General features: G+C 48.4%; 5 protein-coding genes across 7 annotated transcripts; 4 read left to right on the top strand and 1 right to left on the bottom strand.

Annotated features, from left to right (window-relative positions):
* The first annotated feature begins 1 nt into the window (after window position 1).
* Window positions 2–1,682, top strand: LOC9656246 (UPF0496 protein 1). Of its 2 annotated transcripts, none has more exons than XM_002960697.2 (3): window positions 2–91; window positions 368–442; window positions 556–1,682. In XM_002960697.2, exons 2-3 carry the CDS (start codon window positions 421–423, stop codon window positions 1,638–1,640), a joined length of 1,107 nt encoding a protein of 368 aa, XP_002960743.2. In that variant the 5' UTR covers window positions 2–91; window positions 368–420; the 3' UTR covers window positions 1,641–1,682. The 2 variants fall into 2 exon arrangements, with proteins under 2 accessions (XP_002960743.2, XP_024514953.1); XM_024659185.1 differs by having other exon boundaries at window positions 13–91; window positions 357–442.
* Window positions 1,683–1,995: 313 nt separating this feature from the next.
* Window positions 1,996–3,549, top strand: LOC112340440 (protein XRI1-like). Of its 2 annotated transcripts, none has more exons than XM_024659366.1 (7): window positions 1,996–2,429; window positions 2,501–2,620; window positions 2,674–2,786; window positions 2,836–2,875; window positions 2,923–3,054; window positions 3,132–3,185; window positions 3,245–3,549. In XM_024659366.1, exons 1-7 carry the CDS (start codon window positions 2,357–2,359, stop codon window positions 3,535–3,537), a joined length of 825 nt encoding a protein of 274 aa, XP_024515134.1. In that variant the 5' UTR covers window positions 1,996–2,356; the 3' UTR covers window positions 3,538–3,549. The 2 variants fall into 2 exon arrangements, with proteins under 2 accessions (XP_024515134.1, XP_024515074.1); XM_024659306.1 differs by having other exon boundaries at window positions 1,997–2,429; window positions 2,923–3,066.
* LOC9633266 lies at window positions 3,538–5,277 on the top strand. The gene is made up of 5 exons (XM_024659103.1): window positions 3,538–3,643; window positions 3,699–3,741; window positions 3,794–4,540; window positions 4,595–4,820; window positions 4,876–5,277. Exons 1-5 carry the CDS (start codon window positions 3,637–3,639, stop codon window positions 5,155–5,157), a joined length of 1,305 nt encoding a protein of 434 aa, XP_024514871.1. The 5' UTR covers window positions 3,538–3,636; the 3' UTR covers window positions 5,158–5,277.
* An 11-nt stretch (window positions 5,278–5,288) lies between these two features.
* LOC9656245 (ER lumen protein-retaining receptor) lies at window positions 5,289–6,758 on the bottom strand. Its single transcript, XM_002960035.2, has 6 exons — window positions 6,456–6,758; window positions 6,136–6,401; window positions 5,932–6,047; window positions 5,804–5,877; window positions 5,670–5,733; window positions 5,289–5,593 (listed from the first exon to the last, which is right to left on the bottom strand). The coding sequence occupies exons 1-6, from the start codon at window positions 6,544–6,546 to the stop codon at window positions 5,557–5,559; spliced, it is 648 nt and encodes a 215-aa protein (XP_002960081.1). The 5' UTR covers window positions 6,547–6,758; the 3' UTR covers window positions 5,289–5,556.
* A 112-nt stretch (window positions 6,759–6,870) lies between these two features.
* Window positions 6,871–11,850, top strand: LOC9656244 (MORC family CW-type zinc finger protein 4). The gene is made up of 27 exons (XM_024658952.1): window positions 6,871–6,997; window positions 7,148–7,276; window positions 7,330–7,489; window positions 7,544–7,594; window positions 7,652–7,741; window positions 7,798–7,855; window positions 7,914–8,035; window positions 8,110–8,238; window positions 8,293–8,381; window positions 8,433–8,537; window positions 8,594–8,669; window positions 8,722–8,811; window positions 8,863–8,930; window positions 8,977–9,085; window positions 9,135–9,214; window positions 9,269–9,350; window positions 9,397–9,480; window positions 9,531–9,638; window positions 9,690–9,731; window positions 9,782–9,922; window positions 9,981–10,634; window positions 10,684–11,012; window positions 11,065–11,175; window positions 11,235–11,331; window positions 11,391–11,408; window positions 11,461–11,544; window positions 11,596–11,850. The coding sequence occupies exons 2-27, from the start codon at window positions 7,161–7,163 to the stop codon at window positions 11,668–11,670; spliced, it is 3,168 nt and encodes a 1,055-aa protein (XP_024514720.1). The 5' UTR covers window positions 6,871–6,997; window positions 7,148–7,160; the 3' UTR covers window positions 11,671–11,850.
* Window positions 11,851–11,886: the final 36 nt, after the last annotated feature.

The following is an 11,886-nucleotide window of genomic DNA, read 5'->3' as shown; positions in this document are numbered from 1 at the left end:
ATTTCGGTGGGAGAGGCTCGCGATTCCGTGGCGGGGACGAAGGCGCCTGGCAAGAAATGCGGCATTTCGACGCCTCCACCGGCATTTGCAGGTAAGATGTGGATGCCTGATCGATAATCAATCGCGATTTCTTCGCATGATTTCTTTGCTTTCTTGAGTGATGGCCTCTTTCTTCTCTACACATTGCTTAGGTGTTCTTCCTGGTTTTTCTCTCGCCCATTCGCTGGCTGTCTTGTTCCACACGCTCTAGCGTGGCGGCGAGATTACGCTAAGAAATCTGGTGCCAAAGGTTTTAGGGCTTTAGTGCTCTCGTGCACGCTCTTCCTCTTTGGGTTGCTGACGCGATCTGTCTGTAGGGACATCCTAGATTCTCGCGCAGGACAAGTGATTATCTCCAAGGAGCAGCAACAAGTAGCACCGATGAGCGCATCATTAAAACCAAGTAAGCTGCTTCATCTTTGGCTTGAGAGCTCACGAGAGAGGCTATGTAAGCACTGAGCTATGGCTGCATTCCTTGCTTCTACGAGATTCTCATGGGTGTATGCCTTGTTTCAGCTCATGTATGGTCAGCCGTGTCGAGATGGCTCCGGTGGCAAGGCGGGGATGACAATGTAGCCGAGACGTCCGTGGTGCTGGATGTGGAGCAAGAGTACCAGAGGGCGATCAGGACGGACTCGTATGTGGAGTTTGCGGAGAGGGTGGCCGTGGCTCGACTAAACAGGGAGACTGGAACTAGTGCTCAGGGGTCCGTCTCGCCAATGCCGAGATCGTTCGAGCGGCTTGCTGCCACCTTACTGGAGCCCGAGGAGGATAAGATCCTTGCGCTTCTCACCACGAACAAGGAGCTGGGGAAGATACCCGAGATCCACCAGCTGGTTTCCGAGTACCTGGAGGAGAGCCGGAAGTCGTCCGCGCTCTGGGCTTCGCTCCTCAAGAGCATCCAAAGCTCCCGGGACAGGTGCCAGGAGATTGGGGGCATCCTCAAGAGCCAGACAAGCGACCAAGAGATCTTACGCGAGCTTTGCTCCATCGACGAGGGTGAGAATCTCTTCTCGGTAGCGGTGGTGCAGCAGTTCCAGCCGCTCCACGACCATTGCCTCGGCATGCAGAAGAAGCTGGACAAGATCCGGAAGAAAGTCGGGAAGAAGCTCCGGCTCACAAGGGCGTGCCTCAAGGTCTCGACGGTGATCTTGTCCATTGGTTGCTTCATCGTGCTCCTGGTGACGACGCTTGCGCTGTTCCTGGCGGTGGCGGCGCTTGTCGTCGGCTGCAAAGTCTTCACGTTCCCTATCGGCTACGTGGTCCGGCGCCTCAATCTCCGCAAGAGGAAGAAGCTCAACGCTCTCGAGAGGCAGTGGAGGCAAGTGGAAGCCGTGAGCCAGGGGACTTTCGTGGTGGTCCAGGATCTAGACACGACGAGGAGGCTGGTGATGAGGCTGGGCAGCGAGATCGACTTCACCAACAAGGCGGTGGCGTTCTCGATCCGGTACCGCGAAGATCGATCGATGCTCAGCCAGTCGCTGGAGCGATTGAGGCGGAACCAAATGATTCTAAGCCAGCTCTTGGACGATCTCGAGGTGAACATCTACCTCTCCTTCATGAGCATCAACAACACTCGCCGAGAAGTTTGCAGGCAGTGAAAAAACAAACACTCGCAACACTCGGACCGAGAATATTCTACAGGACCCGAATACTTGGCTACTGGTCAGCGGTGCCGTACTTTTGACCATGTCGTACGGCCGCGTGCGTTTAGAAAATTTTCCAGAATATGCAGTCCACGAATCCAGCTGTATCTCGGGGAGTGGCACGTGTCAGGCAATCGTTTGCTCCGTAACACCGGTAACTAATACTGGTTAAAGTTTTGGCGAGCCGTGGTGGCCGTTTGAAGGCCCAAACCTCGCGTCGCGCGGTTTGCGCCCCGCGCGATTTGGTGGGCTGCGGCCTCTTCATTCTATTCATTCTCTTGTTCATTCCACTCTCTCTCTTTTTCTCCCCATTTCTTTCTTGATCCACCGCCGGGGTTTTCGATCGATCGCCAAGAAGCGCTGCGGAGACGCGCATTGCGACCCTCGGCGGTAAGATTTGTGGCCGATGCGTTTTGTTGCGAGGCAAGAATCTTGCTTCCCTAGCTCGTCTTCCGTCCATGGGCCAGATGAGAAGATTCGAGCTCCAAAAGCCGGAGAAATGCTGTGAGGTGGCTCGGATTTCGGGATCTTTCTTCGAGAATGCAGGTCGAGGGGATGGATTGGCCCTAGGAAGTGGGAGTGCTTTCACGTAGCATAGAATTTCTAGAAAGGGAGCTGTACATACTAGTCTAGATTAGCATCCCAGTCTTTAGCACTCGAATGCTTTGGCGATGGCTCGCAGCGATCCGGATTGGGCTTCGTGGCACGATGATTCCTTTAAGCTGGATGCCGATTCTCCATTGGGTATAGCATTTGAGTTACATTTCATTTTCACGTGAGAGCTGACGACTTTACTTCTTTTTTTTTTTTTATAGCTATTTCTCGATCACTCTGGGATGAGCTCTCGCAGAGTGAGGCGGATTCGCGAACTTTGTTCGCCTCGACGCCTGCGGCGGACATTACTGAGCCATTTCTATCATCTTTGTCTCATCCAGGTGCGAAGTTTATCCTTTTGGCTTCTTTCTCAAGTCGTATCTTTGATGCACAGGCGGCTCTCAAAACCACTGTGATGAGCAAGATAGCCCTCGCCAGAAGAGGAGACGAATGCTTTTCTTCTCTGGACTACAACCGCAGGAGGGCTCATCAATCCAAGACTACGAGGTACAATTCAAAGCGACCTTTAGTCAGCTAAAGTTTTAATGTTCTGTAGATCCCAGAGCGTGCTCAAGAAAACCCGTCTTGGTGCCAAGGTACGGTTTGCAAGGTCAGTTAACTTCTTGGTAATTTTGCCATGCAGAGGATTCTCTCGAAGATAACCTGGAGCAGCCGAGTGATTGCTGGATGGAAACTTGCTTTAATGACTCTGATGAACACAATATGGAAGTTGTCCCTTGCAAAAAAATCCAGGTGCCTTTGTGCCATACTGCCAGTGAGATCCCAAGTACCGATATTTCTGCTTTCTGCCTTCTTTGTCACTTTCTTTTCTAAGCTGTTTGTCTATGTCAGGTAATTTACAGGATAACTCCAACAGAGGCCCCGAGACACCAATCTCGGGTAGAGGTGAGAGGCTTTTTAATATGTTGTCCCGGATTTTCTAACATGTTCTACATACTTTACAGGTAGAAAGAAACATCGTGTGCAGGGTCGGCAGAAGCTGACGAGCCCCGTCGCGTATCCATTCGCTCTACTGAAACCGTGTGGCGCGACTGGCGATATAACGTTGAGCGATTTAAACGAGAGAATTCAGACCCCGAGAGCGAAACCCATCGTGAGGCGGTTAAGTGGCGAGCTCGGTGATTCGGAGTCCTCTCAGAGCCTGGGAGCAGGACTATCTGGAAAATCCGTCGTAGCTCTGACTAAGATCCATACCGAAGGGAACGGTTCAATTACGATAATGGGAACTAAAGGATGACTTCGTGACTCATCGTTAAGACTTAAACGACTTAAACTCATCGTTAACGTTTTATTTCAGATCAGCGAGAAAACGTCGAGATCTGGCGCTCATGCATGCATGCAGCGTAAGTTGTCTTAAGTCCCTGTTAGCGTGTATAAATATCGTGTTGGTTGCTGCAGGTTGCAATCACGAGCTCCTCTTATCGGCTTTTCTGTCGACTGTGTAAGTTGTGTTGTAACTTTCTTCGCTTTGCTGACAAGTGATGCTTTTGCAGGAAGCGAAGAGAAAAAATGGCAGCAGCAAATATGGTGCTGTGGATGGTGCTGGGATTGCTGGTGAGTTCCTGTCACGCAGACGGTAAAGACTATCCTCCAAAGCCTTACAAAGAAGAGTGTCCGCCACCGCCTTACTCTTATCCCGAAGAATGTCCGCCACCGCCTTATTATCCCGAAGAATGCCCGCCACCTCCTGAAGAATGCCCTCCTCCTACGCCTCCTACTGAAGAATGCCCGCCTCCGCCACCTGCTGACAATGTCGACTGTTCCAAGTGTACGTGTATCTGTGGAGCCTGTCCAAAGTGTGAAGCTTACCCGCCTCCGAAATGCCCCGAAGTTCATTGTCCCGATGTCAAGTGTCCTAAGTGCGACTGTCCCGACTGCCCGAAGTGTCCTCCCGAGAAGGTGTGTCCTCCCGAGAAGGTTTGTCCTCCCGAGAAAGTTTGTCCTCCCGAGAAAGTGTGTCCTCCTCCAAAGGAGTGCAAGCCTTGCAAGGAGTGTTCCCCTCCAAAGAACTATCCTCCTCAAAAGTGTCCCAAGTGTGATGCTTGCGACAAACCATACAAGCCATGGCCGGAAGCTGCGGAGACTTTTGCTCCTGAGGATGTCTCGCTGATAAATGGACTCCTGTCGGTGGAGTATGCTCTGAATGGTTACTACAAGAACGCGGCCTCTAGCAGCTTCAAGGACGTGACCGTGAAGAGGCTGGTTGGCGATTACAAGGCTCAGACCAACAGCCACATCAAGTAACTCCTCTCAACTCTTTTCCTTCCATATGTTGACCCCTTGTGCTTGTGTAGAGCTTTGAGCGGGCTGCTCAACGAACAGGCAACGAACGAGCCACAGATGAATCTTAACACCACCGTCTTCTCAAAGATGATGACTTCGGCCACCGGCAAGCAGAGGACGTTTGATGCTTACTCATCCGGGACGAACTCTTTGTTGGCGGCGTCTACTCTCGTTCCTCTGGCGTCTGGCGTCTCTACTTCCATGCTTGCCCAACTCCAAGGCCAAGCTGCCAAGAGCGTATGTTTGATCTCTCTCCTTTTCCTCTTCGTCTTGATAATCTGTTTTGCTGCAGCTGGTGGCTGGGGTCTCGAGCTCTCTGGCCGGGCAGACGGGTGCTGTCAATGCGATGCTCCTCCAGCGAGCTAGCGGCAGTGTTGCCAAAGGCCTGACCGTGGGAGAAGCGTCGCAAAACTTATCAGCGTTTGAGCAGTCACTCCAGGCGACGCCATCGTCGTCCTCGAGCAGCAGCAACACAACAGTTGAGGTCTCGGCCGCGCAGTTCTCGGGCGCTGCTCTAACTCTTGACGCAACGCAAGCTCTGGCCGTGCTCAAGCAAATGGGAATTCTCACGTAATCAACCAACAATTGGAGAGCCTTCCATCTCTTGGGACGTGTTCTCCCGAGAGAATAAAACTAAGTTACGCTGACGTAACGACTAATAAGAAATCAAAGCTCACACACTACTGTTTTCTTCTTTGCGCCATCTTTTGATACTACTACCAATGAATTGTTCTTTCTCGAATGACCACGTTTTTAGCTGATCAAATTCTAACATGGCCAAGTTTTTGTCTAGAATCGCTTGACTTGGGCTTCGACCATTTTAAAATATTTCCATCAGCGCGAGCGCTCATTGCTCAAGATGTTCTGTTTATTTCTTCCTTTTTCTTTTCTTCTGGTCCGGTTAGCAGGCCACCTCGAATAAATAAATGTCAAAACTTGGGATGAATGGTACACAAAACTTTTAGTCTTGCGATCAGGCGGGCAAGTGGAGCTTGACGTTGTTCTTCCAGCTACAAGCAAAACAAAAGAACGTACATATGGTGAATGAGCATAGAAACAAAAGCACTAGTTCACTCTGTCACAGACCTGTGAATATAGTAGTAGAAGAAATCAGCATAAAGAGCTGTTTGTACTGCCCCGGAGATCCAAGCTGAGAATTGTGCCACAAGAAAATCAGACCTTCACCACAAAACGCTAGAACTTTAAAAAAGAAAACTCACGTATCCACTGCACGTAGTGCTTCTCTGTCATGTACCGGTAAGCCCAGTTGACGATATACAGCGCCCTGTAAGCTCTGCGAGAGAGAAAAATCGAGTTTTTAACACACCACAAAGCACAAATTTCATACCCCAATAGAAAAACGTAGTTTCCCGTCAGATTGTCGATGTTCCTCGTCCTCTGGAGTAGAACCAGCTGCGGGAAGATGGCCACGGCCTCCAAGTAAATCGAGAAAGTCCAGGCAACCTGGAACGAAAGAGAGAGAGAGAGAAAGAGTAAAGCTTTGGTGTGATGGACGAGAGCCAAAGCAAAGATTGTGTGGAAGAAAATGTACCTCGAGAAACGTAAACTTCTTGTGGATCACGAGCGCCAGGAGCAAGCACGGAAGCACAAGGAAGTAGTGCCGGAACGTGTCTTGCTCCTTGTCATACGTTCGGCGCACCAGTTTGTGGCGCCGCATGTACCACACGATGGTCATCGACGTGGAAAGGAAGATGATCTTCATGACGAAGTTGTAGAGCGAGACAAAGTCTGTGAACAAATCGAGGTAGCGCGCCACGAAAACCAGCGCGTAGAGCTCCTGCGTCTTGAGCGAGATCCCTGCGTTTAGAAGTTTTGAGAAGAATCGCCTCTTTGATCGATGCCATACCATACCTGCGCAATTCTTGATGGTGTGGATTTTGAGCAGCAGCACCACAATGCTGAGGAGATGCGTCATGTCCCCTGCTAAGCGGAAGAGATTCATCGTGTCGCGCTCCTCCTCCAAAAGCTATGGATCAAAGATCTGCGCGCCTAGAAATCCCACATTTCACCCTATTTGCGCCAAATTCCGCGCTCCCCCTGGCTGTAGAGCTCGCCAGCGCTGTGAATCTACCGAGATTTCGACTAGATCTGCAAGATCGCCTACCCAAGCCCAAAAGCCCTAGCCCAGATCTAGCCAACGTCTGGAATTAAAAGCTCCGTGAGCCGTCGATCTTCATTCCGGATCCAACGGCTGGCGCGGCGGATTAAACCCTCAACTACGTCGAATGTATAAAAGAAAAACTATTTGATTCTAAGAGAAGAGGGCACGCACACAGAGGACACTGGAAAATGGAGAGGGGGAGCTGTGACGAAGACGCTCTAGGTTTCCAAGCTATGCGCAGCGGCGAGATGGAAGAACCCTAGGCGCGGCGGTGGAGCAACGGCGACGCGAGGTAGGAGATAGGAATCCATCGCTCGGTCGCTGCAGCGTGTGTGCCGAAATCTTTGGATTCTTGCGTCCTAGCGCTGCATTTCGCTTTCTTGCGATCATTCATCGCCTCGATGATCCAATGGAGGATGAAATATGGCCTGTGTGGTTGCAGAGATTGGACGACCATGTCGGGCGCCTTCTCTTCGCTCAAATATAAGAATGTCAAGCACTGCAGTACGCATCCCAAGTTCCTCCACAGCAACAGTACGAGCCATCGCTGGGCTTTTGGCGCTATTGCCGAGTAAGCTTGCTGGTACGAGTGCTCACTCACTCTTCTTCTCTTGTTTTTTCTAGGCTTATTGACAATGCCATCGATCCCGATGTGAATGCGTCGCAATTTTGCATTGACCTCAAGGAGTTTAACAACGAGCCTTGCCTCGTTCTCATGGACAATGGCTGCGGTCTGAATCCAGAGAGACTGCATAAAATGCTCAGTTTTGGGCATTCGAAAAAGGTAAGGAGATGTTTTTCTTCAAGTCTCCTCTTTACGCTGTTTGCCCGAATGCAGCAAATGACTCCTGGTGATAGATCGATCGGGAAGCATGGAAATGGTTTCAAGGTTGGACCTTTTTTCATCTGCGCCTTACTCTTAGCTTGCTTATATTGTTTGCTTCAGTCGGGAACAATGCGCTTAGGAAAGGACGTACTAGTTCTTACAAAGTGTGCTGTCAGTATGACTACTGGCTTCCTTTCTCAGACTTTTCTGGTAAGTGTGATTTATGATGGCCAAGTCTCATTAGAAAAATCCTGTATGAAAATCAGGCTGCTGTGGGAGCAGAAGACATCCTCATACCGCTAGTTACCTGGGATTTGCGTGGAAGTATCCTTTCCAGCTGCTTGAACATAGCGTGCCATTCTTTTCCTTGACTGCAGGGAAGATAGAATGAGTCCAAAGCATGCGGACATCGAAGAAAGCTTGCAAGCTATATGTACATACTCCATTTTTCCTGACGAAGCAAGCATTCTTGCTCAGCTTGATGCGATTCCTGGAACAGGCACGGTAAGCTTGACAAAAGCTGTCTAGAAATATCATGTTTTCTTGCTAAACATTTGGTAAATCTTTTTCCTCTCTAGATCCTGATCATTTCAAATTTACGCCGCCATGAAGGAATCCTTGAAATGGACTACAAAACAGATCCTCACGACATAAGAATAACATCAGAAATTACCAGTTCCCATTATCAGCAACTGCGACCCAATCAGGTGATTGACTTGTGAGGTTCTGAAAAAGCTAAAGTTGTCTCATTCCTCCTGCAGCCTAATTCCACTGACGTTCCTAGTGACTACTCTCTTCGGGCCTATGTTTCAATACTTTATAAAGTTCCTCGTATGCAGATATTTATTCGGTAAGCCATCTGATGTCACAGCGTACAAAGTTAAGACGTAAAATGCTGCAGTGACAACAAGGTGAAGACGAAGAGGGTCTCTGGACTTTTAAGTCAGAAGGTGACCGAAACTTATAAGCCAATGGGAGTTACTGATCCCGTGAAAATTGAAATGGGGTGAGTCATCATACTGTATTCTTTTAAGTTGAGCTGACGTATCCTCGTGGTTGTAGTTTCAACACCGAAAACAGAAACCTGTATGGCATGATGCTTTATCACAGAAATCGTTTAATTAAACCTTATATGAGGGTAAAATTGTGTATAAGAAGAGTCCATGTAACACACTATTCCCGTTTTTCAGGTTGGTATGCAGCTTGAAGAAAATGAAAGGGGAATGGGTGTCCTGGGCATAGTTGAAGCGGATTTCTTGCACCCAACTCATAATAAGCAGGTTAGAAGCTTTTATTCCGTCAACTGTAACATAATTGCCTGTTTTGTGAAGGACTTCGACGACACAACTGCATACCGTAGGCTGCTGAAGAAGCTTTCGGATGTTTTGGCTGAGTACTGGTATGTTGTGTTTATTTTTCCTTCGATTAATAATTTTTTGTTGCAGGTGGGAAAAGAAGGAAAGGATCAGTTTAAGCTTACCTCAACCTGAAACTCCTACGAAGCGACCTGCGGAACCAGAAAGTGTCGATGAGGATGTTCCAGATGTCGTATGGGTAATAAGCCTTTTGGTGCATTTTCGTTGTTTTTATTCTATTGTCATAGGTGCAATGCGATAATCCTAGCTGTCTCAAATGGCGTGTGCTGCCTGAGGGGACCGATGCTGCTACTCTTCCTGATAGCTGGTAAGGTTATATATTATCCGCGAAATCCTATCCGATTATATATTTTTGTGACAGGTTTTGCGAATACCATCCTATTGCAAAGTTTCGCAGGCACGAAGAACCAGAAGAAGAATGGGACGCGTCTGTTCAACATGAGGTATCTTTCCTTTCTTTTTCGGCATTAATATAAGCTTGTTTTCTAGATTATTGAAAGAAGAAAAGAACGGAAACGGGAATACGACCGCGAGAGGAAAGAAAAAGAAGCTCATAAGCGTCGACAACGGCTGGTATTTATAGCTTATCAAGCGGCTCACGTATTAAATATGATCATTGCCAGGAAGTTATTGTGGGGAGGGAGGAGCAAATGGCAATACACCGCCAGCGGGAAGCTCTCAGGAAGGAGATGGAAGAACAAAAGGCAAAAGATTTTGAAGCCATTGAGCAGGTATTTGTCATGCGTTGTTTGAAACTAGGCTGAGAGTTCGACTTCCTGCAGGAACGTAAGGCCCGGGAGGAGGAAGTCTTAAAGCTTCAAAAGGTATATTTTTATAGTAGCGAAACTGTTCTCATTGCATGTCTACATCACAGGAACTCCATGAAATGCAAGCTAGGCGTGATGAGATTCAAAAGCAGCACATCGAGCTTCTGCATCGTTTGGAAGTTGACGGAGCGAAAAAAAGCACAGCTCCTGTCAAGAAGGATGAGAACCATGTGCAGTTCTCGGAGCACGTGAGTATTTTAATTGGATTTTTGTATCCTGTTTTACGGTTCATACTCGTGATTGCAGGAAATGTCCCAAGTAGGAGTTTCGGGCTCCGAGGATATATCAGAAGAAAGGCCTGTCGACTCCCGCAAAACCGATGAGGCTTGCTCGGGTCAGCAAAATGATGGACGGACTCAATGGAAGGGGAACGAATTGCCCAGCGATGGCACTCAACAGTTGCCCGATCAGGTGAACAAAGACTATCCGCAAGGGAATCATCAACACTATGAGCACCGCCAGGAGACACGCCTTCTCACACCAAGTTTGGATGGTGAACCGTATCAGCACCGCCCAGAAACTAGTAAAGATGACAAGCTGGTGGGAAATGAAGACTACCAACGTCAGCAAGCTAGCTTATTTCCCTTGCAAAAGCAGTTTGTCGTCCATGACGACAGGCGAAACTACCAAAATCAAGAGGAGATCCACTTTTCAGGTGGGAGGACTGGAGAAGAAGAACGACACAACAGGCAATATCAAGGAGCTGACCAGCAGCTTACAGAGGAAAGAAACAATAACGATGAAGGCTATGGACATCCTCTGGATGCTCGATTCTCAAGCAAGCGTACCAACGAGCTGGGACAAGCTTTCCAGTGGCGGCAGCATCCATATGGAAGCGACAGGCAATACGGAGAGGACCGGCATCCGCAAGACCACCATATGGGAGTTAATCGCATTCAGGTCTATATAATCCTGCATTAGATAACTGACGAGGTGTGGTTTTCTACAGGGGTCGGAGCTTATAGAACCTACCTCTAATCGGTTCCAAGATAATCGGCATAGCCAGCTAAAAGGAAATGAACTTTCGATATCATATGCACCCATACAACCGCTGCAGGAGTGTATGCCTGGGTTTTCACCACAGTATCCACATGCAAAGCAGCCACCTTCAGCTCCTCAAGACCAAGTTACAGCCAATGGACATACTCTGGGTCCTTTGTCTTCGTTTCAACACGTCAACATGGAAGGCGGACGCATGTACCAGGATGATAGCAGAGGGTTGCTACCGAGAGGCACTCAACGGTATCAATCTGTACATGGAGTTGTCGACGCCGAGAGGTAAAGCTTCTTCAGGACAAGCTTTGGTCTTATTAACTTCCATGCTTCCCAGCTTGTCCCTATGCTCCGATGCAATGATCGTTCCTCGAGCGGACACTTCAATGTCAAGCGGAGCTTTGCAAAGACGCGAAGCTGACTCGTCGTTGATCCTCTCACTGCAGGGGTATTTCCTGTTCTCAGTCTTGAACTAATCACTCGCCTTTTCTTCCTCGTTTGTCTTAGACGTTTGCGGACGGCTCTCAAAACTTTACTCAAGTTATCTGGGCCTTTGGAAACGCAAGTTGATGCAGATGAAATGCTTTCCTCTGACTTGGAAGTTGTAAGATTTTGATTTTTTCTCTGTTTTGTGAATTTCTAATGTCTTGTCTCGTTCCGCAGGTAACTATATGTGAAAAGGTACTTCAGCATTCTTCCTTTGCACAATTTTTTTCTGACTGGTGTGTTGTAGGCAACGAACTATGTTGGAATGAGGTGGCAAGCCTATGAGCAAGAGATTGCAAAGTTGAAGACCGAGCTGGCTTATACAGTACAGGTATATCTCTCTTATGATCGTCCTTGTAGCACATCTAAACGTTTCTCTCAGGCTGGACAAAATTTTAGAATCCGTGCCATAGCAGGAGAACAATGGGATAACGGGAATGCTACTATCCTGAAGTGACCCTGTGCCTTCTCGTCGACGTTTTGGTAAAATAGACAGGTAGTGTACATGTAAAGTTCTGATACTTTTAGACGAGACTTCGAGCGGGCCTTAGGATTATTGCCATTAACTGTTGATGACTAACTGATTCAAAAGAATGCCCGGGGCTCGTCATATTTCTCTTTGACGTATTTTCTACAATAGATATGTCGTTGTTTGCCAGTTTTGTAGAGTAGA

Source organism: Selaginella moellendorffii, unplaced genomic scaffold (genome assembly GCF_000143415.4).
Source record: "Selaginella moellendorffii unplaced genomic scaffold, v1.0 SELMOscaffold_0, whole genome shotgun sequence".
Taxonomy (NCBI): Eukaryota; Viridiplantae; Streptophyta; class Lycopodiopsida; order Selaginellales; family Selaginellaceae; genus Selaginella; species Selaginella moellendorffii.
The sequence above is the reverse complement of the archived record's forward strand: the minus strand, read 5'-3'. Positions and strand labels throughout refer to the sequence as shown.

Coding starts and splice junctions, on each gene's coding strand:
- LOC9656245 (XM_002960035.2), bottom strand. CDS start 6,546: ATGAATCTCTTCCGCTTAGCAGGGGACATGACGCATCTCCTCAGCATT. Junction 6,048..6,135: donor AGAAGTTTACGTTTCTCGAG/GTACATTTTCTT, acceptor CTTTCGTTCCAG/GTTGCCTGGACTTTCTCGAT. Junction 5,594..5,669: donor TTCTACTACTATATTCACAG/GTCTGTGACAGA, acceptor TTTTGCTTGTAG/CTGGAAGAACAACGTCAAGC.
- LOC112340440 (XM_024659306.1), top strand. CDS start 2,357: ATGGCTCGCAGCGATCCGGATTGGGCTTCGTGGCACGATGATTCCTTT. Junction 2,621..2,673: donor ATCATCTTTGTCTCATCCAG/GTGCGAAGTTTA, acceptor TTTGATGCACAG/GCGGCTCTCAAAACCACTGT. Junction 2,876..2,922: donor AAACCCGTCTTGGTGCCAAG/GTACGGTTTGCA, acceptor TTTGCCATGCAG/AGGATTCTCTCGAAGATAAC.
- LOC9656244 (XM_024658952.1), top strand. CDS start 7,161: ATGTCGGGCGCCTTCTCTTCGCTCAAATATAAGAATGTCAAGCACTGC. Junction 7,856..7,913: donor TACCTGGGATTTGCGTGGAA/GTATCCTTTCCA, acceptor ACTGCAGGGAAG/ATAGAATGAGTCCAAAGCAT. Junction 8,931..8,976: donor GATGTTTTGGCTGAGTACTG/GTATGTTGTGTT, acceptor TTTTTGTTGCAG/GTGGGAAAAGAAGGAAAGGA.
- LOC9656246 (XM_024659185.1), top strand. CDS start 57: ATGCGGCATTTCGACGCCTCCACCGGCATTTGCAG. Junction 92..356: donor GCCTCCACCGGCATTTGCAG/GTAAGATGTGGA, acceptor ATCTGTCTGTAG/GGACATCCTAGATTCTCGCG. Junction 443..555: donor GAGCGCATCATTAAAACCAA/GTAAGCTGCTTC, acceptor GCCTTGTTTCAG/CTCATGTATGGTCAGCCGTG.
- LOC9633266 (XM_024659103.1), top strand. Junction 4,541..4,594: donor CAGACCAACAGCCACATCAA/GTAACTCCTCTC, acceptor GTGCTTGTGTAG/AGCTTTGAGCGGGCTGCTCA. Junction 4,821..4,875: donor AAGGCCAAGCTGCCAAGAGC/GTATGTTTGATC, acceptor GTTTTGCTGCAG/CTGGTGGCTGGGGTCTCGAG.